This window comes from Trichoderma evansii (assembly GCF_050947405.1).
Source record: "Trichoderma evansii strain SZMC 28006 chromosome Unknown GGI43scaffold_8, whole genome shotgun sequence".
NCBI classification, from domain to species: Eukaryota; Fungi; Ascomycota; class Sordariomycetes; order Hypocreales; family Hypocreaceae; genus Trichoderma; species Trichoderma evansii.
This window is the reverse complement of record NW_028145198.1, coordinates 261,194-284,439: the sequence shown is the minus strand read 5'-3', so window position 1 is coordinate 284,439 and position 23,246 is coordinate 261,194. Positions and strand designations below refer to the sequence as shown.

Genomic DNA, 23,246 nt, shown 5'->3' with positions numbered 1-23,246 from the left:
CATGCATCATAAATATTTTTATTTTTATTTTTTCAATTATGTAGTAGATAATTGTAACCGATATGTTATGCAGATTTCCACGGCTTAATAGCCGAGCCCAGATGTTGAAGCAGCTGTTCTCGTATATACTCACTACTTCTGATGGACAATCATACAAACAAAGAGAAAAGGTCATCATACGCAGCACCACAACTAAGAGGAAAACCAAAACTAGAAAATCACTATTTTCTATCTTTTTAATAATGTATCACAAGGAAGTTTGTAGCTGTATAAATGATTCTTGTTATACCTGGTCTCCTGTAACGTAACAGGCGGATCCTTTTAAAACAGCCGATTCTGTTAGAATCACTGCGATTACTATTCAGGTACTTGTTTGTCCTATTGGCCTAATACTGTAACAGACTACTGTAATACTTATGTGTTGTTTTTGTGTGTAACAGTTTGCCATTCTGTTCTCCTCCAGGCTTCCACGTACAAATAGGACAATACGTGTGTATAACAGTTTGCCATTCTGTCAGACTATAACAATGTAAAAGATTTGATTGATCATAGTTATAGCATTTACGTTGAAAGAGCTAGAATCAGAGCTGACTATGTAACAATACACCAAGGTGGCAAGCGTGATTTTACAGTATAATTTTCAATTAATACAACCTATTGCTCTTGAGCTCAGATTCTTTGGCTAGAAAGATTGACCGGTTAGTGCATCAAGCTCCTCCATGCAAAAGTGTATCAAAAGCACTCTCCCTGACTCGCATCCTATAATGACATTTGATCCACCGACAGCTGCTTCCCCCTTACGGCATTCTGTTGGAAGCCACAAGATCTTCCTTTCGCGCCAAGTAATCCAAGACATCTCCTTATTGATAGCAAGATTTGCAATTGTGGAAGAGCATATCAAAGAAGGTGGATTGAGTGATACAGCACTAGGTAGAGGAACCAATGCCACATTTCCATCATCTGTAGAAAGGTATGCGTCATTGGCATTGAAGCATAGCTTTCCAGTATGACATGGTACTTGGACCACTTGCATGCACTTCCTCGTGTCGATGTTCCAGACCCGGACTGTATCATCATCTGATGCCGACGCCACTAGCTTGGAGCTATGTGAAAATGCCGCGGAACGGACGGAATCGCTATGACCTTCCAGAGTAATGCACTTGCCTGTATCAATGCTCCATATACGGACTGTTTTGTCATGTGAGGCTGATGCCACCAGCTTAGAGTCGTGTGAGAATGCCACTGAGTTAACATCCTCGGTATGCCTTTCTAAGATTTGCTTGCATTCACCCGTTTCAGTGCTCCAGATCCGGACTGTCTCATCAGATGAGGCCGATGCCACGAGCTTGGAGTCATGTGAGAATATAGCCGAATTGACTATACCGGTATGGCCCTCTAGAACCTGGCACTCGCCCGTATTAATATTCCATATCCGGACTGTATAATCGAATGAAGCTGATGCCACAAGCTTAGAGTCATGCGAGAATGCCACAGAACAGACAGCATTGGAATGGCCTTCTAAAACTCCGCACTCGCTTGTATCAGTGCTCCAAATCCGAACTGTATTATCATCTGAGCCCGATGCCCCCAGTTTAAAGTCATGCGACAATGCCACTGAGCCAACTAAATCGCTATGACCCTCTAGAATCCTGCAATCGCCCGAATTGGTGTTCCAAATCCGGATTGTGGTATCCTCGGAGGTTGATGCCAGCAGCGAAGAGCTATGAGAAAATCTAACTGATAGGAGCTGGCGGCTATGACCCTCTAGAGCTTGCTTACACTCACCTTTATCAGTGCTCCAGATCCGGACTTTTTTATTATTGGATGAGGTTATTGTTACTAGCTTGGAGTCGTGTGAAAACGATATTGACTCGGCTGAATCGCTGTGATCCAAGGCTTTACATTCGCCTGTGCTGACATTCCAAATCCTGACCATGACTCCATCAGACGATGCCACTAGCTTGTGGTCATGCGAGAACTCCATGAACTGGATCCGACTGAGATGGCCCTCTAGAATTTGCTTGCACTCATCTGTACCAGTGCTCCAGATCCGGATTGTTTTATTTTTATAGGCGAATGCCACTAGCTTAGAGTCGTGAGATAACTCTACAGCCTGGACTGAATCGCCATAGCCCTCCAAAACCCGCCTGCATTCTCCAGTGTCAGTGTCCCAGATTCGGACTGAATTATAATATGAGACTGATGTCACCAGCTTAGAGTCGTGCGAGAAGATCACTGATTCCACTGAATTGTCATGTTTCTCTAAGACTTGCTTGCATTCGCCCGTTTTAGTGCTCCAGATTCGGACAGTTTTATCAAATGAGCCTGATGCCACTAGTTTGGAATCGTGTGAGAATACCACAGACCATACAGCATTGCTATGGCCTTCTAATATTTGCTTACACTCTCCTGTTTCAGTGCTCCAGATTCGGACAGTTTGATCGATTGAGGTTGATGCCACTAGCCTAGAGTCGTGAGAGAATACCACAGAATAAACAGACATGGTATGGCCTTCTAAGATTTGCTTGCATTCACCCGTTTCAGTGCTCCAGATCCGGATTGTAGTATCCCCTGAGGCCGATGCGACTAGCTTGGAGTCGTGTGAGAATACCACTGACGTAGGTGTATCCCTGTGACCCTCTAATATTAATAGACATGGGTCCCAGTTGTCTTCTACCATAGGTTTGAGGGAAATCCACCTTGGTATTTTATCTTCAAATTGAACCCTAACGTGACTTTTTCCGGGAGTGTAGAGCAATGCAGAGGAATAGATTTGTAACGGCGTATCATTGATAGCAGCAAAGTTGGAGCGTAAGAAACGTATCGCATCTTTAACAAAATCTGCTAGCGGTTGATTGAGGTGCTCCTTTGCTCCCTAGTATATAACGTTGGTAAGTTTTCATCTTCATAGAAGGCGTTACATACCTCTACCCAGTCTTGTAATATTCCGAGCAAGGGAACACCCTCTGTATATCTTCCAATAAGGCTTATTACCTCAGTCCAATGCAGAAAATGTTCCTTCAGAAAGCTATGAACCTGGTCACCAATATCTGACTCAAAGATTCCAGCCACTAGATGCTGTATCCAGTAAAGACATGCATATTCAAGTTCTATCGGGACATGCCTTCTAATTCGCTCAGTCGTGATGGTAGATTGAGGTGACCCTGGATGTTGGAGGTTACATATGTCTTCTCGTAGATGAAGACGCATAATGAGTAGGCAATGCCTAGCTAGATTCTGGTGCACCAGCCCTTCATCTATCCAGAAATCCTTCTCCTTCATATTTTGAAGATTGATGAGATAATCTCGAAATGATAGATGTAACAGTCGTATAGGGCATTTGGGATCCGTTGGAATATTTAAAACCGAGTGGAGCAATCTTAGTCTATCAGCCACGGCGTCCTCGGAAATATCAAGGAGTCGAGACAGTGAAGCCGCAGACAAAGGTTGAAAAAGGGTTACAATAGTGCCCACGATTAGGCGGAAACTCTTGATAATGTTCTTACGCTTGTCGATTTGATGATCTTGTAAGCTAGGGAATTGTTGTTTCAAAGCTGGATAATAAGTCATGTGCAGCTGAGAGGTGCCATCCCTGTTTTCCTGGCTGAGAACTTCATCTAGTAGACCCTGTGGATTACCCAGTCTATAGTCGCCTATTAGTCGGCAAATGGTTGTTGCAAAAATGAACAAGGGGATGGCCATCATAACAAGCTTCTGCATAGCTGCCTCACCGGGCCAGTCTTGTGGTAGTTTTGGTCCTTCTTGAAATTGATCAGACTCCTTTTTAATCAAGCTCAATTTGTGCCGAAGAAAAACCGTGATATCATGTTCAATCGTCGGTGCCGGAATTTCATGGAGAACTAGGTCTTCGTAGGTACCTCTAATGCTGTTAAATCCAAGGCGGATAGGAAGGTCCGGTCGGCTGGTTATAAAAACTCGGAGTCGGGAGCCAGGACTCTGTGCGCTTGAGAAAAGTCGAATGAGTAGCGCCACATCACTATCTCGCTCACACTCATCCAAAGCATCAATAATAAAGACAAGTGACGATTTAGTCTTGGGGATTTTCGAGAGTGGCTCAATGACGAGTCTCCTAAATTGGTCTTGTACTCGTTTATCAGCAATAGTTAAGTCGACATCGATTGCAGCCTTGATATGGACATCAAGCCCTGGAACATTTCTTGCCAATTGGCGAGCAAGCGTTGATACAAAACTCTTGAGGCTTGTTCGATCAGCCTCTCCTCTCTTAAAGAAGAAGCTAGCACCGAGATCGTTTGACTTGGCTCGTGCTTGAGCCAAGGTGCGAGATATGGTTGACTTACCCGTTCCCGCCATACCGTTGAGCCAGAATATTGGTTTAGAGCTTGGTTCTACAATCCATCTGGATAATTTCTCAAGTAAGTCGACCCTAGTATTGGGTAGACATGTCGCGTTATCTTCCTCGGCTCGAGAGTCAAACGAAGCCCCTTCGGCAATTGGAAGCTGGTTAAAGGATGATGTTGTATCAAGGGAAGCTACAACGTTCCTTGCAATACATTGTTAGCCATATTGATTGCCGATTGTTCTGGGCATATACTTGCTTGATAATCTGTGTGTCCTCGTGAACTACCTGTTTTCAGTCCTTAGTCTTCTACGAGTTTGGACGAAACTAACCTGAATTTAGTATATCAATAGCCTTCAGCATCTCTTCGACTTTATTAGGAGCAATACGAAGCAAAAGATCTTTCGCGTAGGCGGCCGCCGCCATAGCTGCAAAACCCTGCCACTCTTTGTTCTTGTGAGAATCCGAGTAGTCGCATACGCCACGGATCACAAGGCATGGGAAATGATTCATCAACCCGGCGGCTTCCATCTCGAAGCAGAGAACTCCCTTCTCTGCCGCCAGCTTGTCTCGAATATTTGCATCTTTCATCAACTGATTCGCACTGGCAATCAACCCATAATGAATTGCAGGATAATCATCTTCCTGGTCCCGCTCGCCTCGAGTTACTAGGCGAGAGGGATCATCCCCGCATTCTTCACTGCAGCGGTCCACCGAAGACAGATGAATAAAGTCAGATCGATAAAGCCTGTCAGTGACTGGTGGCGGGCGCGAGTACTTCTTGCGCTTTTTAATTTTCTTCAATGCTGATTCAATATTATCCTCGAGATTATGGCCATTCATTTCGTATTGGGCTTCAAGTACGCCAATTGCAGTCCGTAGCACCGGCGGTGATTGATTAAGGAAGCCTGTTTCTTGAAAAGATTGGTTCTGTATAGTCTTGCCGAAATCATATTGAAATACACCGCCTTTATCGCCATTGCGGCTGCTAACTACGACGTCGCCTAATCGTATATCATGCTTTGGGCTTGGTGCACCGCCTGCGATACCGACCATCAATCCAATTCGCACATTGGGGAAGCTTCGTAGCATATCTCTTGCGGCGGCTGCAGCAGAGGCTGTGCCATATTCCCCATGGGGCAAAACAGCAATCACGACATTGTGGTTTCCAATCTTGCCGCGGACATAGTTGTTATTATCGTTTGTGGCAGCTGGTTGAACATCGTCGTGCTCTTCGTCGAGGAAGGACTGCGCAGCAACAAGCTCGGTAGTGATGGCGCAGATCCAGCCGACTGTATAAATTTGAGGATCTGGCATGACTGCGGCATCTGGATCGAGATCGGAATCTTGACCGAGAAATATTTGCAACAGGGCTTTGAGATAGAAGGAGGTTAAAACCAGCAGCGAGAACCAAAAGACGACGTGCAAGCGATTTTTCGCGCTCAACAATAATGCCTGCCAGTGGAGCTGTTCGGTATTATAGTGTCAGAGCAGTTATCATACACAGCGGGGTAAGTTGCGCATCTCGTGAGCGATATGGTGCGCTATAATATTCGAGATCCACGGGATGTCTGATGGGATTTGAATCTTCGAGGGTATTCATTTCAAAGGGCTCGGATGCGTCTTTTCTACACTATTGGTATCAGTTAAGAATATCGAAAAGATGCTCTGGATACTAGCACATCCATATGGCGAATACTATAGCTCTAGGTCGCTACATGTACATTCTCTTACAGTTACTACTACTAATCCCTGTTTCTCGCATCTTCCAATGACTTATTCCACTTGAATTTCGCCTGACTCCCCTCTCATATACTTTTACTTTCAGTTATAACATAGTTCTATAATTATCAAGATGCTAGATTCTTCTTTAACTAATAGGTGAAACCAGACACTTACAGTGCGATATACTATTTTACTGTATTATACACTGCACGAAAGTAGGTATATACTAAGATATGTGCTGAATTACACTCAAGTCCTGCTTCTACAAAAGCATCTGTCCTGTTGTCTATGAAAAAACTTTAATGACAGCGTAATTCATCATCAGCCGTGTAGTTTAGTACCATCTTTCCTCGCAACTTCAAAGCGTTCCCAAAGTCCATGATTATCAAGGTCAAATTATCTTCTCTCGTGTAATCGGGTTTTGTCCTCTTGACCTGGCTTACTTAGATTCTGCTTTTGTCTGACTGGCCTGCCACACAAAATTTTTCCATCGGTTTACCGAGACCTTGTATTGTCCCGTCACAGTTTTGAGTTGCAATATCGCAGTCCCGAATAGTTTTCTTAAGACGGTCATCCTGTTTTCCTATTTTGCGAGATATTCGGGCAAGCTTGTGAAAGATACAGTTAAAGTAGTTGTGGAATTGTTCGTCCAGACCGCGCATCTTTCTTGTTCCTCGCAGATAAATTTCGGGGGGACAAGGTCCGAGCAATCTCGTAATCCGTGTTTTGGAGCGCCCATCTACTGATCTTGGACCAAACGGAGTAAGCGAGTTAGTTTATTTAATCATATTTATGCTATTTTTATAATTATAATTGCAATACGTTAGGATGCTGCTACAAATGTTTGAAGCGCAGTATATAACTGCCTGAAGTTAATTATTGATTATGCTCCCGTTTTTCATGTCCCCCTCTCCCCTCTTGTTTTTATTTATGCCTTTATGGCCTTTGATTGAGAATTACGTACGTATTCTTCCCCCAAAACTTGACTCAGATAGGAAAAAAGTATTTGATGATTTGTTCCAACTAAAGACGCCTCAAACTGTTGGAGCTCAACTGTGAGGCCTGCGCTAATAGTTGGCTACCCAAGGCAGAGCGAACGGGCTCATTATGCAGGTGGGTAGGATGAAAAAGATAAATTCCCTTGGAGTAAGAACTTGATTGGCTTTCAACATTCCCTGGAGAGGCCTCCAGTAAGACAATATACCCAATTATGAAAAGGGGAGGTTACCTACAAACCAAATGTGTAAATTGAATCGCTAATAACAAAATAATTGATTGGATGAGAATCAACATCTATTTTTATATATTAGCCCATTTTAGAATATTTCTCTAATTGTAATAGAATATATGCTACTTTAAAAACGGGCTGTCTTGCGAAACGACGGAAGATCGGCCAGCATTACACTCTGCCCCTATTCATACATCAAAGATAGCGTCTTTTCAGCTTTCAGCTCTGTAGTAATACTAAACAACAATATTGATATTTAACTATCGTGCTTTTTAAATATGTTTAACTAAAACTGTATGCTACATAGAAGGCTTGTTAGCGAGACAACTGCATTGATATAAAACACAATTGTTACTACCGACAGATAACATCTTTTTGTTTCCATAAACAGTAAATACAAGAGAAAAGCCTTCTCACTTGATTACTATCACGAGCGCTAAGAAGCGTTCTAGAAACCCTGGGAACTCGTATTAGCCGAAGGAAATTTTCCTTAATTCCCCGATGACTTTCGTATCCCGATTTTCGTGTCCTGAATCATGTATTGCCGGCAGACAAACCTTATGACGCCTGATAAAACCACCATCATAAGCGCTAAGGAGCTCGCCGAAGGACCCTTATTGTCACATTGTCTGGTCGAACCAATCCAGTATCATTTTGCATGCACTTCCCATTGCGGCAGATTGCGGCAGACTATGCTCTGCCGCACCGTTGTCGGGCACACCATTCTCGGAGACGCCATTCTCCATTCTCGGAGGCGCCATTGTCGGCGGCACTATTCTTGTTGTGGGGCAGCACGTATCAAAGCCTGTAGCGCGCTTAAGCCCGGTGGATACTCAGCTGCTGTATCGTTGCTCGTACTTCGTATTACCTCCAGAAAGGGTCAACAACAACGAACATCGTGAGATTAACGTTACAATGCAGGTAGGTGTACGGTGTAGAGAGCTGATCTGAATTTTAATATAAAACCTGATGTCCTGGTCAATCTCTATCGTCCTTTCCGTTCTTCACAGTCACTCAGCAACACCTTGAATCAATCAGACACCTTAGCAACCTCTTCATTCATTATCATTTGTCAAAATGCGCTTCTATCCATTGGCCTTTTCAGCTCTAGCTGGACAAGCTCTTGCTGCCCCGCCGCCAGCAGCTAAAACTCCTTCAGTGCCGCAAAATTGGCTATACAGTCCTCAAATTGACGACGTGGCCTTGAAACTCTTGGATCGACCCGATATTGTTGGAGCTCAAACTCAATATAGCTGGAAATCCCTTGAGCCAACTCAGGGTAAATACAACTTTTCCAAAATCACTGAAGATTACGAAACTGTACGCCTCAAAGGCAAGAAACTCTGGGTTCAGCTTCAAGACAGAAGCTTTGATCCTTCTGTTGACCCTGTCCCAAAATACCTGAATACACCATACTACAACAATGGAAGTGCACCATCTTGTGATGGTACTACCTGCGATGGTGACTTTGTGGTCACTGGCTATGTAGCGCAGCAATGGAATGCGAGAGTGCGTTCTCGTTTCCAGGCCCTCTTAAAAGAGCTCGCTCATAACTTTGATGGCAAGATTACTGGCCTTAATTTAGCGGAGACATCTATCTCTGTGGATGTAAATGCGAATAACTACACCGACGAAGGTTATTTCTTGGGTGAACTTGACAACGCCGGCTATGCAGCAAGTGTTTTTAAGAAGAGCTATGCCGTGCAATATGTCAACTTCTGGCCTGATGGATGGAACAACACAAACAACCGTTTCGTCGACTCCTTCAACTATTACGCGAAGCACGGTGTGGGTGTTGGTGGACCTGACTTGATCCCATATAAGCCAGGGCAGATGAACAACTCATACGTTTATATCCCGATGTATCACGACAAGGTGCCGATTTCCGTTGTGGCTGTCCAGCAACCCGATGTGTTGAATGAGACCAGTCCGACTACCGGAAAGCCGTTTACAAAGGAAGAATTTGTTGATTTCGCGACCAACGATTTGCATGTTGATATTATCTTTTGGACGACAATTGTAGCTTGGCTGCAAGGCAACTAATTCATCGGGAGCTATGGCAATGGACATTCCCTTTGAGTAATCTAATTTTACTATCTACTTTGATTCGTAAATATATATTTATATATATTTATATATATATTACATTTCTTTCATAGATCTATTATAGACTGATTATAGACTCTTTTCATAGACTAGATATCTTCAATCTTATACAGTTATACACATTCTAGTCTACATCTTATATTTATTCATTTTAACAATTATCCGACGGATAATTCGAATTTCTACCTCCATCTGTGTTTCTCCTGCTCATCCCCTATCCCTCGTATTCCTCCACAAAATCGTAAATCTTACAACCGTATCCGCCATAAGTGCAAACTTGCTCCACAGCCAACCCAACATACATCACAATACTCTCAACCTCGTTATCCCATGAGGCAGCCGCAAATCCCCACTGCTTACCGAACTCTAGAAAGGCCTCAACAAAATGATTGGCAACGAGATCTGTCTTCATCTGTCCATCCATTGCGTTGTTGATATCTTCCGTTAGAGCAACACATATGGCTGGAACCGACATGACAGCGGCGATAGTGCCTTTCCAGCGCTTAATGGTTGGTTGATCAGCCTTCTTTGCCTTGGCAACTACATTTGCTACGGTAGCGGCGCCAAAATTCGAGAGTGTGAGTGCCAGTTTCTATGTTTGCGGTTAACGTGGCCGCCGAGAAATATGGATACTCCTTAAGCGAGCATTGGGGTGGGGAACTTACTGAATACTTAATAAATTCTACCGTTGTAGAAGAATCTGCTGGGGCTGGCTTTGTAGGATCTTGATTCACCGGCCAGCTGATAAAAGTGGCAATAGTCTCGAACGTAAGCGACGTGGCATTCAACACACTGGTGAGCTGGGCAATGGGTCCGATAGGAACGCTTTCTAAGCCAGAACCTTCGAAAACGCTGTCAATGAGAAGAGAAATTGTCTTGAACTCGCCGTATACCAATTCTAGACTTGTGGCTGTTGCTAGAGTGAAATTGCTGACGTCTTGGGATAAAGTGGGATCAGCTGAACCTGAAACATACTGCCCAAAGGTATCTGCGGTCAACCGACCAGTAAGCTTTGGAGGTGCCGCTCCTACTTTGGCTTTATAGAGAACAGTTGTGGGTATAGCCATGAGCAGCGCGACTAAGTTTAGCAAAGTAAGGGGTCGCCCCCCAGCAGCCTTCTTCCAGAGCCATCCGATTATGGGAATATCTATGCTCTTGTTTGAGAGAGTCTGGATCAAGTTGATGCCCAAGGACACAGCCTTGAATAGGATATCTCCAAGAGTCTTGAGAGAATCGATCATGAAGTCTATAAGATCCGCGGAGAGCTTGGTTACGAGAGACTTGATATCGTACTCTCTTGTAGTAAAGAAGTTAATCAAATCTTGCGCCACGTTTCCGCAGAATTTGACAATTGTGTCGAGCTCGTCTTGAATATCACTCCACATCGTAAGAATGATATCCTCTGCCGAATCAGGAGAGCTATCATCGTTAAGGACAGCATTGGTCGTACCGCCACCATATGTAAAATAATAGGTTGATAGGTTATATGCGACTCCTGATTTTACGTCGCTGTCAGTGTCTGGATCCGTGGTGGTAGCGACAGCGGCGGCATCCTTGCGGGAAACCCCTGTCTTGAAGCCCTGGGCTTGGGGGGCCTTGGAGGTACCATCGTAGCCGTAGTTTTGCAACGTAGGCAGTAGCTGGGTCTTGAGAGTGGTACGAAGCTCTTCTAGCCAGCCATCAACTTTAATCTCGGTCTTGTCTAGTAGCTGTTGTCCGTAGCCAAGAGCCGCATTAAATCCAGCAGCAATGCTATCACACGTCGCGAGGATGTCGTCCACATCGAACCAGAATCCGAAAAAGTCAATCAGATCCTCGATCAGGGTGCCAAGCTTCTTGAAAACCCAAGTAACTGCCTTAACAATGACAGAAACAGTGTCAAGAATAAAAGTATAGATTTCCTCGCCAATTTTAACTATGAACGACCACAATTTTCCACCCTCGCCCTCTAGGCGAATAATAAAGTTAGCAAGAATTATATAGCTCAAAAATATGAGCGTGAAAGAGATAGTTGAGATGCCTTACCAACAAATTGGCATCCCCATGCCCATGCATCTTCAAACTTGTTCTCAACCCAATGCCAACCACCCTCGATGTCATTCACAAAATCTCCAACTGAGAAAGCTACTGCTCCTTCAGAAATTTTGAGAGATTTTAATGACTGCTGGCCGTCATTTTGGCGTTGGTGTGCCTGGTCCACTAATGTTTTAATTGAATTTGCAGCAGCCTGAACATCGCTATCAGAAGCGCTTGGAGAAACCAAGGGTGTCCCGTCAGGCTTTTTAAGAGCTCGAACATCATCAGGACTGCTGACACCATCTAGCTTCTGAATCATCTTCACAGATGGATCCAGAGCTGGGATCTGAAGAGGAGTCTCAGTGGAGCCGGGCTTGGCAGCGCGGTAAGCGTCAGCTGAAAACACGAAACAAGAAGCGTCATCACTCTGCATTAAAATATTTAGCACTCCTTTAGCATCTGTCTGGTACCATTGAGCCGTAGGTCCCATTGTAGCGTGTTTGCCATTGACGATACATCGTGCAACACCAGAGCAGCTGACGTGAAGCCAGCATCCTGGAATAAGCGAAGATTCGTCGTCAGTAGTTGCTGTTGCGTGCATGCGGAGCATAAATCCCTGTAGCTCAATAACATTCAAATCTGTTGCATACCAGAAGGGATATGTCTTCCATAGCTGTGATACGGAATCTTGCTGTAAAAGAACAAGATTACCACTCTCGTCTACAGACATGAGACTGCTGACCAGTGTTTGGTCGGAGCCGTCCGATGACTTCAACGACAGCATACTCGAGATTTGGCCGCTGGTTCCTTCAGGGAGGAGAGGAACTACAGTGCCCGTAGAAAGGGCTGTGCTGTTTGCCGTATAGTAGTGAACCGCGTCTTGGTCAGTTGTGTACCAGAATCTCAAAGTCTGTCCGGACAATGATACGTGAAGATTTTTGAGACTGGTGATTTGGTCTCCAGTTTCGATGATAGTTCCTTTACCCGTGGGAGAACAGTATTCACTTGCTTTGAAAGCAGTAACATTCTGACCTCCAACAAGGAGAATGCTTTGATGTGAAGTAGGATCAATGTATGAGCTGATACAAGTTGCCCCTATAATATTATGGTCAGTATGCTTGAGGGGATATGGGAGGATATATGAGCATACCAGCGGGACAGACAGGTTCTACTACCATGATACTTCCAGTAAAAAACTTGAACTGCACATGCATAGGTCCACTGAAACTTTGATACAAAACAAAGGCTCCATCACCCAGGCCACATGTCCCCAGAACCACATCGACAATTTTCTGTGGGTTTGTAGCCAGGCTCCATGACCCCAGTAGTGTAGCAGACTGGCCAAACTGGACAAACCGCAGATCTTCTGTACTAACGATTCTGTCGGGTCTTTGGAACGCCACCATAGCTAGCGGCAGAGTGCGCTTTGTGTCTGTAGATTTGTTGCTCTACAAGAGCTATGTTAACATTTACATACAATAATTGTGAACACTGAACAGTTATACATACCATGTAGATGTGATCAACTGTAGGAAAATTACCGCGAATTATTTTGGTGCTTTGGATAGGGCTAAAGAGCTCATTGAGACTAATGTTGTATAGTAAAGCGAAATTAGATGCGTTGTTACTCCCAGCAGTTGCAATGCAGATATCCAGAGTCGAATCTGGTGCCTGCACAACAGCAAAAGCCTGAACTTGAACGCCTTGGGGAACAACACCAGATACGCTTCCAAAATCGATTCTAGTTGCCTTGCCGTCGTTTACCATTATCAAGTAAAGGTAAGAATCTTCGCTTAGAGCAAAGACAGCAGGATCCATCTGAGCATCTCTAAAAACTGAGAACTGCTGGCCAGCAGGAATAGGATTGGCTGAGACATAGTTTGTCATCAGCTCTGAGTCTTGCGTGATGGTGACCATGGCGAAGGAATTGGTTTGAGATGTACGCCTTTGGAGAATATTTATGTATAAGGTTTTGTCCTTATGAAAAAGTGTGAGTGGGAAGTTTGATTGGTATCATGGCATAAGTGAAGCCACTGATATATATAGATTTTCCTTGTTGTTTTCTTTCCTATACTATTTGTGATATGACATACGTTGTTACAACTTTAATTACAGCCAGTATGGTAAATACGAACGGCACCACCGATGATTTAGTGATGACTTTTCGATAGTTTTTCATCAAACATCCAATCGCATCTTTACCTGGTATTATTGAGTGCAACATTCGGGTTTTCGGCATCATCATTTTACCCACCTGACGCGAGTTCAATACTGCAAGAATGAATTTCTATTTCCATGAAATTTATCATGTTGAGTTTAGTACGAACGGCATGCCCATATTATCTCAGGATACCCGTTTCCCTTGAGAGTTTCATTGGCTGGAACACCCGCTAATGTTCAAATATTGAATCCTTCAGAGAGAAAAAAAATCTACTGACATGCTATAAGCTTACTTTCTCTTTTATTCAAGGGGCTCTACAAGATAGGTTAGTTGACGCTCGTACTTCGTATAGAACATGACAGGCATCATCTCAATGGTGGGTCTGGTTGCAAGCGGTTGGGGCAATAAACGTGACTCTAGCTGCAGAATTCTGTCAGCGGTAAATTTATGATTGGCCAAAATCAGTGCAAGGCTTTATGAGGGCTGTGTGAACGATAGAAGCTGAATGTAAGAAAATAGTCTTCTGAAACAGGTGATACGACTGAATGGTGCAGGGCTCCAAGGCTCTGGTTGCTTGGTTACCCGATTAGGAAACATTTTGAACTTGGGAGAAATGAAATCATGGTCTGGACTGGTAAATGTATCGGGCATGCAGAAGCCGTCGCAATGTAATTATATAAGTGCCAATCTTCCTGATGCTAAAACAAAACGTCTCTACCAACAATAAAAAGCATCAATTAGAAAATCTCAAGCTTCGAACAATTTCATACCATTTAATATAATAAGTTCTTCTTTTATACCGCTTATTACTGCAAAGGAATTGCCGCCAATATGAGTAGCTACATCAATTCTACCGATCCAACCCCCTTTGACCAAATCATTGTTGTTACTCAAAAGGTCATCAATGCATCTTTCCAGAATATGTGGGAGCTGGCACAGCTCGATGACCAGGATTCTCCTCTCAAGCATTTTGAGGAGTCTATGCGTGGTGGTGACTATCTCAAAGTTGACATTGGAGCTCCTTCCGTGCAGTTGCAGACCACTACCTCAGACCCAATGCTTTACTTCATGCTCAAGATGACATCTGGGTCTGTGCTCCTCTATCTCAGTAGCAACCCAAATGATGATAGCAATATCAACTGGGAGATAAACGACTGGACTTTTGCCTTTTCGGTTAAAATTGGTGCACTCGCCCCCCTTCCGCCGCGCTTACGGCACCCCAAATGCTAATTCAATGCTTAGCGAACAAATCTATTGACAAAAACAGCGCTGAATACCAGCAGTTCAAGGATCGTGCCGGGCTGCCCAACTGGGAGTTCTCATTGGCACAGCTATTCCTTGATGCGTCGTGTGAGTTCGCTTTACGCCCATTAAAAGTGTCTGGATTGTATAGTATTTTTCTAAACATTTTTCAGCGACCACACTATGGGAACCAAGTTTGAGCAATTTCGGTGACAGACAGCAAGATTATATGAATCTATCGGTAACAGCCCGCGCAACGTTTCAAACATTCGTTGATAATTGGCTTAATTCGATGTCGCTTAGCGGGTGTAATATTCTCGGCTATTCTGCACAGGCGAGTCAAGACAGCAGCGGTATGAGTTTCCCACGCTCTTTCTTCCAGCTACATTGCCAATCCTTGATCTTCGCAAGTGTCTCGAGCCACATTTATATACTAATTCATCGACTATTGATGCTTATAGACCAGTATCAGCCGACCTTCCCTCCTACCAGCATCAATTACGATACATACCCGTGGAGGGATACGCCGAATTCTCCGAATCAAAATAACATCGACAGTAACGCTTTGTGCTATCTCATGATGTCCAATTTCGCCTCCCCTGCAAACAAAACAATCACATACTCTGGTCAATTTGTGGATCCCCAGCACGATGCTACCTTCGTAATGAATCGGTCCTTATTCTGGCCGTGGATGTTTTCTGTACTCCGAAACGTGGTCATTGATATGATTCCTTTCCCACTGGATCCGATACTCTACTGGGCTGATACTGATCCCAATGCCCCATATGCGAGCAACATATCTTACAGCTTCGGAGATACCGGTGCTTCCAGTAACGATTATAATTTTTTTTCAACTAGTCCTGGCCAATGGGCTTGGACAGGCCGCCCAATTCAGTCCTCAAAGCAAGTCTTTAATAATAATAACACTAGCAGCAATGACTCAGAAACTGTTACTCAAACAACCAATATTCCTTCAGCCACTTCTTGTAAGTGCCGCATGCAATGCAAAAACACATTCTACAGGATATAGATACTAATAGATTATATAAAATAGCAAATCCTAGCGGTGGCACCCTCACTTTTAGCGCTGGAGGGGAAGAAATAACGTTAACTGGAAAGTCTACTTTCACATTTAACGTTAGCCACGACACTGGCAGCCGTCACAAATAGTAAGTTGAACCCTGTGTGATTTCTTCCAAAGTCATCTGTATTCTACTTTCCTCATACTGGATAGGTTAGCTGATGTGGTGCCAGTACTCTCATGACCTTCGTTTTGACTTGGTCTGTTGGAATTGCGATGGCATCAGTCGAAGACGGTGGCATCGTTTTCAATATCACGGCGGGCACAACAAATAATGATTTCAATTCCGTGGGTAATTTGCATTGGAACCCAGACGTCAGCGTTGTGGCAGCCGAGTTCAAAGCCGAGATGGACAAAAGTCTTCCCATAGCTATTGCAAAGGCCGAGGCCGACTTGATGTATGCCCTTGCCAACCAACAGCGCCTGTTCCTCCCAGCCAAGGGAAGCTTCCTCATGAAAGATCCCGTTTTTAGCAGCAAGGGAGACCTCATGGTTGGATTGACTTATAACGGGTAAGAAACTCCTCTCCTTCAATTTCTAGAAAGATGATGCTGATCACTACTCTCAGTGCCGATCCGCCAAAACCTGCTCCGCAAATTAAACAGCAGAACGTGCGAAACTGAAGATCTAGGAAGCAACGCGCCTAATGCACTATTAGCTGGTAATCTACAGCTCTGAATTGCTTTTAATTGGAATGTGTTGTGCCTATTTTGCTTTATTGTGCGCTAGAGCTATCTTTCACGCTTTGTATCAAAGATTTTCGATTAGTATCTCCACTCAAAATACAAATATTTTAATACTCCTAGGCATATATATATATATATATATTTTAGCTAATTTATTATTAATAATTATTGCTCGGAGAAATATAGCTGTTTGGTTGGCAACCTCTCTTCGATGCTCAGGTGAATCATCCTGCGGTTGGCGAAAAAGATCAAGCCAAAGAAAGGTGTAATTCAATTTGAGGAGCATATTCGGTAGATCTCGGATATTATATAGTGTTTTCAAGAGCTTTTCAAGGCATACCCGGGATGCTAACATTAGAAGGCGACTTGACAGTCCATCGGCCCCAAGTATGGCTGATGCAGACATACTCAGGATGATGCTGGCTAACCTGAATCGTTTTTAGCCCTTAAGTCATGGAGATATTTTGGGTTGGGAGAGTTCTTATCAACTAGTTTCCAAATTTCTCTTGCTATGCCATCTTGCGCAGGCTCGTTGAAATATCCGTTCTCACGCTAAAGCTGTTTATCTCTCACGTATCGAGGATATTGAATAGACGAGCCGGAGTGGCTTGGTTTCGGCTTTTCCTGCAAAGCAAAATAGACAAAACGCATTGATATAGCCTCTTTAGTAGCTTTCTTCCGGGAATTCATCAATGCACTAGTAGAGCCCGATATTTAATATATCTGGCCACTTATACAAAAGGTCAGCGCTTGTAGTGGTGTGAACTAAATTCTTGGAGATTTCAGGTAAACAGGACACTGGGCAAACGAGCGAATCGCTAGCTAGTTTGCTGAAACTACATGTATGTATATCGTACATGGGCGGTTGTAGGACCCCCGCCTATGGATATAGTGCTTTGTTGCTAATAATATGCAGGTTTATGGGGTATCGCGACACCAGGCTGGTCAGCATGATTTCGAGGGATCAAGAATTCAGCCTTACGGCCCTGGCGCCTTCTGAGTGACGCGGTTGTTGACTGAAACAAACTATCATATCAAATTTTCAGTCAAGGAGATTCTGGTGCCAAGGACACTTATTATGGTGTAGTAGCACCTTTCTAACTGAGTGTCTTAAGAGGAGCGAGCGATACGCAACCGCAGATCCAACTCAAGCACGACAGGTGTAAAATGTCTGGCGATAGCAGCAATAATAACGTTCTAGGCGGCTTCAACGCTGTTCTGGGTTATCTCGGCGGCCAGGCTGCCACAAACACCATCTTTGAGCGCCTGCTATGGCCACAGCGCTATCTTTCAAACCCCCATCCAGAGAGTCTCATCAAACTCGCCGCTCTCTATTCTATGGGTGGACCGCTGAGTGCCACTGCTCTTGCAGTTATTGGCAGTGCTTACAAGAACGGCATTCTGGAGGGTCGGCATCAGGGCCATATGCTGGGCTCGGCATTCTATCCTGATGTTGGGTGGACGATACAGTTACACGCATCGAATAATGAGCCTGGCCGAAGCTCAAAGGCTAGGTGCTGCATTTGGGTGCGTGCGCTACTCAATCTGCAACTTCCAGATATATCGCCTATGCGCCTAATTAATGGTTCTCGATCTTGCGTCACAGAAGAAGGTCTAGTTGGGGAGAAAAAGAATCCAGTACGGGCAAGAATTGCGGTGACGCACCTTATTCTCACAAAGGCCACGGCTGAAGACATATCTAACCGTAGCATGCCATTTATCCAAGAGAATACAGGCAATGTACCTCTCTATGGATTTATAACGAGCATCATAAGCGAGCTTAGCGGTGTTGGAATCGCAATCGGCGTTGGTATTGTTAAACGAACATCGTGGGCCGTCTTATTTCTTATACCATTTGTCCTACGTATTCTTGCCGTCATTTTTGCGGCTCACCGAGAGCCACTTGAAGACCTCTCAAATATAGACGAAGGAGAGCAGCATCGAAACTGGGAAATCAGCTGCCCTCCCATTGAAGGTCGCTTGATGATGATAACTGGGCCCCCTAGTGTGGTGAACCAATTTTTTCGACATTATGGTCACCCAGTGCGAAATCGATTCCGTGAAGTTATCCAGATAGCAATCATAGTTGCATTCGGCCTCTACTTCCCTATCTCGCTGCTATGCTCGGCTTTGTGGATGCCGCCGACCATTCAATACGTCTGGACGATATGGGAAGTGTGTCTTGTCATTGCTATGCATATCGATCGATACACAATCAGAGGCCCAATGAGCACAACGACAGAGGCGCAAATTGCGCGAAAATTCGCTTGGTGCCATGACGCAGAGATTGAGCCACGTTGCTGGAAGTCGACGATTCTATTTGGACAATCACACAAAAATGGTGCTGGAATAGTCAAAGCGCAGTTGACTACAAGAATAGTGGATAGCTATGGCGAGGGAAAAGAAGAGAAGGAAAATCTTGTTCGGTACATAGAAACATAGTGCATACCGCTTTGCGCGAATTAAAATGAAAATTTATGTTACTCTCATCGTATGAATTCTCTGGCCTTCTTGATGCAAGCATGTAATCGGTTCCCTACCTTTGATACAGCCAGCGTAACGAGCCAGCCACTCTATATAGTAACTATCGAGTATTAGATCTCACAAGGATAATCAAGCCATCAACAATATCGCTATTACGATAAAGAAAGGAAATAATAATTGTATTGAGTAAGCACAAGTAGGTCTAGAATTATGATAATTTGAAGAAGTTGAAGAGATAATGAGACTTGGGTATATGACTACATGTATTAAGTCTTCTACTTTCCAGCTAGCTTAAACTTACTATAGGCAGATGATGGTATAGCATTCACCTACTACAACTGAGTATCCCATATGGCCAATTAACCAAGCCCTCTAGGGAGGCCCATGATAAAATTTGAGTATTCAAATGATCAGAAAAATAAAGATTCAATATCGTCTTCTTTACGTATAAGGTAATCGTTGGCCACAGAGTGCAGCGTTGATGCGAAAAAGTGACTTTGGAAAGATGGAGCAGAGTTCTTATACCTATTTTCTTTCGATGGTCTGCAACAAAGACGCTAAGGCGAGTTGGTGGAGTGGTCTAACACGTGCGACTCAAGATAATATCTTGATCCTTAAACAGGATTTCGCATCTCGAAAGAGGCGTGGGTTCGAATCCCACACTCGTCAGTCAATGTTATTTTTTGTTTTTTTCACAGCCATTTCTTTTTCGTCTTTTTGCTCATTTGCCTATAATTAGTTAATTACGATTGTGTGCGTAACTGAGACAACTCAAATACCTTTTTTTTTTATCCACCAGATATAGAGAGGCACGCCATGCTCGGGGCAACCAAAAATGTACGCAGCTCAAAATTAAGATGTAAAATAGTATTTATTTGCCAGTGGAAATCTCACGCCATTATAATTCAATCTTAAGTCTAGCTAGCAATACACGATCCTGAATTGTCCAGTAAGAGCTCAGCGAATTATGTATACCTCCTCAAATAGGTAGTCCATACTTGCCAATTTGAGCCTTTCTATTGTCGGTATTAAAGCTCTTTCTTCGGTAAGATAGATCGGACTTTAACGTATAGAAACGAGTTAACGCCTTTTCTTTGATCAAATACGAGAATTATTTTGACTTGTCTTACTTGCCAATATTTACCTTCTGACTGTGAGCCATGCGCTTATACCCATTTAGCCAACACTGAGCGCTGGCTTGACCCACTGCATAGCTGCGTGCATGCATCGTCAACTAATACCCCCCAGTCATATAATCATCATTCATATAACTCAGCAATTGATCTACAAGTTAATAGCAAAAGAGGAATACATATTGCGAATGTAGCTACGCAAGTGCTGCATGGTTATCTGGTGTCATGGAGCACACGTACTGTAGGATTTTGTTTCAATGGGCAAGAGGGAACATATGAAACGCCGCTGTATAGAAGACGCTTGGACCAATGGCATTACACCCTTTCTCACAGCGCCCAAAGCAGCTCCGATGAGATGCATATCGAAAAGCCGAAACTCACCGCCGCCGGGAGAGGCGGACGAAATAGCAGAAATGAGACCACAATAGTTGCCGGTCCTTTCCCATTCAAGATCTTTCTTCTAAGGAGATCCCCTGGCAAATCCAATCCTGGCGTATTTTCGTCCCTTGATTAGTATTTACAACTATTTTGACCCCAATTTACTCCATAACCAAGCTTGGGGTAAATTGAATATACCCCAACAACAAGGATGTTGAAGCATTATAAAATACCTGCGACTCTATTAGTCTTTGAAACAATAAAAATAACAGTAATTAAAATTCTTCTCTCCTATTTATTCTATTCGTTACTGTTACCATGGCTCTCCGGTTCACAGTCTCTTTACTCGCTTTCTGTAGCGCTTCCATAGCTACAACGGAATCACTTGACTCGGTTCGCACTCTCTATGAGTTCTCTAAAGACTCGTACATTGAGAATCTAGCAATCCGAAGTAACGGTCAGATTCTCGTTTCAGACCTTAGCAAGCCACAGCTTTTTCTCTTTGACCCTTCCGCGACTGGCCCGAGCGAACCTCTCCTTGTTCATGAGTTTGATCAATCTCTAGGCTTGGCGGGCATCGCAGAGTACCAGCCAGACGTTTTTGCTGTTATTTCTGGCAATACCTCATTCACAACTACCGTTCAAGTCGCCGGTACTTGGAATGTTTGGAGCGTTGATTTGCGTGGTGTTGAGATTTCCACAGAAAATGGCCAGGCACAACTCTCATCGCCGCCTGTGGTGAAGAAGATTGCATATGTCGAGCCGGCTCAGTTTCTCAACGGTTTAACAGTGCTGTCCGAGGCCGACCAAACACTTCTTATAAGCGATGTCAACGGTGGTGTAATCTGGAGCTTAGATATTAAGACTGGGAATTACAAGGTCGCTATTAACGATACTTTGACGGCGCTTTACCCATCATTTCCATTCTCAGCTTCTGGTGTAGATGGCGTTCATGTACGCGGCAATTCAGCCTACTTTACAAATTTTGGAAACGGTACTTTCAATAAGGTGCCTATCAACGAGGACGGAACGCCCGCGGGGCCTGTCACCACAATTGCGCATAGCAATACACCCCTTCACCAATTCGATGATTTTACCTTTGACTGCGAGGGCAACGCATATGTGGTAACAGGAGGCGGAAATACTATTGAAATGATTTCGGCTGACGGCAAAACTCAAGTTGTTATTGCTGGAAGCCTCAATTCTACTGTTATTGCAGAGCCTACGTCCTGTGCGTTTGGCCGAGGCCCGAATGACAAGAATATTCTTTATGTGGTCACTGCAGGTGGAATGGAAACACCAGTAGATGGGAATACAATTATTGGCGGGCAGCTCCTTGCTATCAAAACGACTTCCAAAGGGTCTGCCTGCTGAGCTAGGCAACGTCTCAGTTTAAAGAGCATAGAATAGATATAGAGGTATATATATATATATATGCATATACAGCCAAATACCTGCAGATTGATGCACCTGCAACCAGTTTCATTCCGCTTAAAGTGAATAAAGAGGCTTTTAATAACCTTTAATCTGATTGGTCATACTACTCTAATGTATCTAAAAACTAGAGGCAGTTCCGTAGTTGAACAGGTGATTGTAGATATATAGGCGCCAAGAGAAAGACTCTTTAACAAGTCTTATCAATAGCAGTAGTCGTCATGGCCAGCACCGCCATCGACACACCTGTTGCCGCAAAAGCTAAGGAATTCAATCTCTCCGTTGGGACCTCCGGCACAAAAGAACAGCGACCTTTCAATATGAGCACCGTCCGTTGGCTGGCCGCTGGCTTGAAGTGCCCCCCGAATTTGTTCACCATAATTTCCTAATTTCTGTTTAACAAATCATAGCTTTGCAATTATGCATTTTCAAGGCACCCACCAACTCGTAGCAGAGTAGCTCCGCAATAGTCGAGATTGACCTTGCAATTATTCGCAGCAGCGAAAGAGGAAAGGGTGGCGAGAATCGCAAGAGGGATAAGCGTGTATTGCACCATGGTGAATATCTTTATAAATCTGATGAGAACAGAGAAGTAGAGTTGGAGTATGAACACGTTGAGAACGGTGTCGAGTTTGAGTTGATTATTCTTGCATTTCTCTGGGAAACTGGCTACTTTAAATATTTCAAAGTCTCACAAGCATCAGCCAAGATACTTTATCAGCGGGTCAAATTGTAACACAAGCATCACACGAAACGTTGGATCTCAAATTCTAATCCTCCAGGATTCTAAATTTTGTAATAGACGAGAGTAAGCATTCCCAATGACCGAGACTCTAGTCATCGGGTCATCGCTTCACTTAACACTACGCACCTAAGACACTATAAAATTCCAACTCGAGTTTCGGAGATGCACTGTGTTTTCCAGGCATGCAGCCGTCAGTGGAAGGATTCTTAGGATCCTCGGTCATATTCACTGTAACATCGGCCTATGGCTTTTTGCATAACTTTTCTTGCAGGAAACAAAAGATTATCTACTGACAGAGGTGTCTGATGACTCTCTTGCGACTTGGCAACTCAGCGCCAGCTTTCCAGACCAGAGATTCAGACTTGCGATAGCCGACATCTAAATTCAAAAAATAACTGACATCGCCCCCCCCTTTTTTTTTTTTGTCTAACCCTACGTGGTACAGAGAAGGCTTATGTGAGGTGAGCCACATGCAGTCCGATGTCTTGCATCCTAGTGGCTGAAACTGC

At 43.9% G+C, this 23,246-nt stretch overlaps 7 protein-coding genes and 1 non-coding gene across 8 annotated transcripts; 5 read left to right on the top strand and 3 right to left on the bottom strand.

Annotated features, from left to right (window-relative positions):
- Positions 1-624: 624 nt before the first annotated feature.
- Positions 625-6,075, bottom strand: GGI43DRAFT_403147 (WD40-repeat-containing domain protein). The gene is made up of 4 exons (XM_083205761.1): positions 4,651-6,075; positions 4,578-4,602; positions 2,926-4,522; positions 625-2,875 (listed from the first exon to the last, which is right to left on the bottom strand). Exons 1-4 carry the CDS (start codon positions 5,633-5,635, stop codon positions 683-685), a joined length of 4,800 nt encoding a protein of 1,599 aa, XP_083061172.1. The 5' UTR covers positions 5,636-6,075; the 3' UTR covers positions 625-682.
- A 2,069-nt stretch (positions 6,076-8,144) lies between these two features.
- Positions 8,145-9,452, top strand: GGI43DRAFT_403145 (uncharacterized protein). The gene has a single exon (XM_083205760.1). The coding sequence runs from the start codon at positions 8,349-8,351 to the stop codon at positions 9,312-9,314; it is 966 nt and encodes a 321-aa protein (XP_083061171.1). The 5' UTR covers positions 8,145-8,348; the 3' UTR covers positions 9,315-9,452.
- GGI43DRAFT_433631 (uncharacterized protein) lies at positions 9,427-13,310 on the bottom strand (the record flags this gene model as incomplete). Its single annotated transcript, XM_083209781.1, has 5 exons — positions 9,427-9,969; positions 10,043-11,325; positions 11,403-12,488; positions 12,544-12,841; positions 12,903-13,310. 5 exons carry the CDS (start codon positions 13,308-13,310, stop codon positions 9,592-9,594), a joined length of 3,453 nt encoding a protein of 1,150 aa, XP_083061170.1. The 3' UTR covers positions 9,427-9,591.
- A 1,075-nt stretch (positions 13,311-14,385) lies between these two features.
- On the top strand, positions 14,386-16,651 carry GGI43DRAFT_433629 (uncharacterized protein; the record flags this gene model as incomplete). The annotated part of the gene is made up of 7 exons (XM_083209780.1): positions 14,386-14,737; positions 14,797-14,904; positions 14,970-15,149; positions 15,258-15,782; positions 15,851-15,965; positions 16,051-16,389; positions 16,446-16,651. 7 exons carry the CDS (start codon positions 14,386-14,388, stop codon positions 16,498-16,500), a joined length of 1,674 nt encoding a protein of 557 aa, XP_083061169.1. The 3' UTR covers positions 16,501-16,651.
- Positions 16,652-17,730: 1,079 nt separating this feature from the next.
- GGI43DRAFT_433628 (uncharacterized protein) lies at positions 17,731-19,005 on the top strand (the record flags this gene model as incomplete). The annotated part of the gene is made up of 1 exon (XM_083209779.1): positions 17,731-19,005. The coding sequence occupies one exon, from the start codon at positions 17,731-17,733 to the stop codon at positions 19,003-19,005; it is 1,275 nt and encodes a 424-aa protein (XP_083061168.1).
- Positions 19,006-19,608: 603 nt separating this feature from the next.
- Positions 19,609-19,716, top strand: GGI43DRAFT_t98. The gene has a single exon. It is a non-coding gene; the product is annotated as a tRNA-Leu (tRNA).
- Positions 19,717-20,876: 1,160 nt separating this feature from the next.
- On the top strand, positions 20,877-21,932 carry GGI43DRAFT_422402 (SMP-30/gluconolactonase/LRE family protein; the record flags this gene model as incomplete). Its single annotated transcript, XM_083208106.1, has 1 exon — positions 20,877-21,932. The coding sequence occupies one exon, from the start codon at positions 20,877-20,879 to the stop codon at positions 21,930-21,932; it is 1,056 nt and encodes a 351-aa protein (XP_083061167.1).
- A 33-nt stretch (positions 21,933-21,965) lies between these two features.
- On the bottom strand, positions 21,966-22,716 carry GGI43DRAFT_403139 (uncharacterized protein). Its single transcript, XM_083205759.1, has 2 exons — positions 22,434-22,716; positions 21,966-22,377 (listed from the first exon to the last, which is right to left on the bottom strand). The coding sequence occupies exons 1-2, from the start codon at positions 22,546-22,548 to the stop codon at positions 22,196-22,198; spliced, it is 297 nt and encodes a 98-aa protein (XP_083061166.1). The 5' UTR covers positions 22,549-22,716; the 3' UTR covers positions 21,966-22,195.
- Positions 22,717-23,246: the final 530 nt, after the last annotated feature.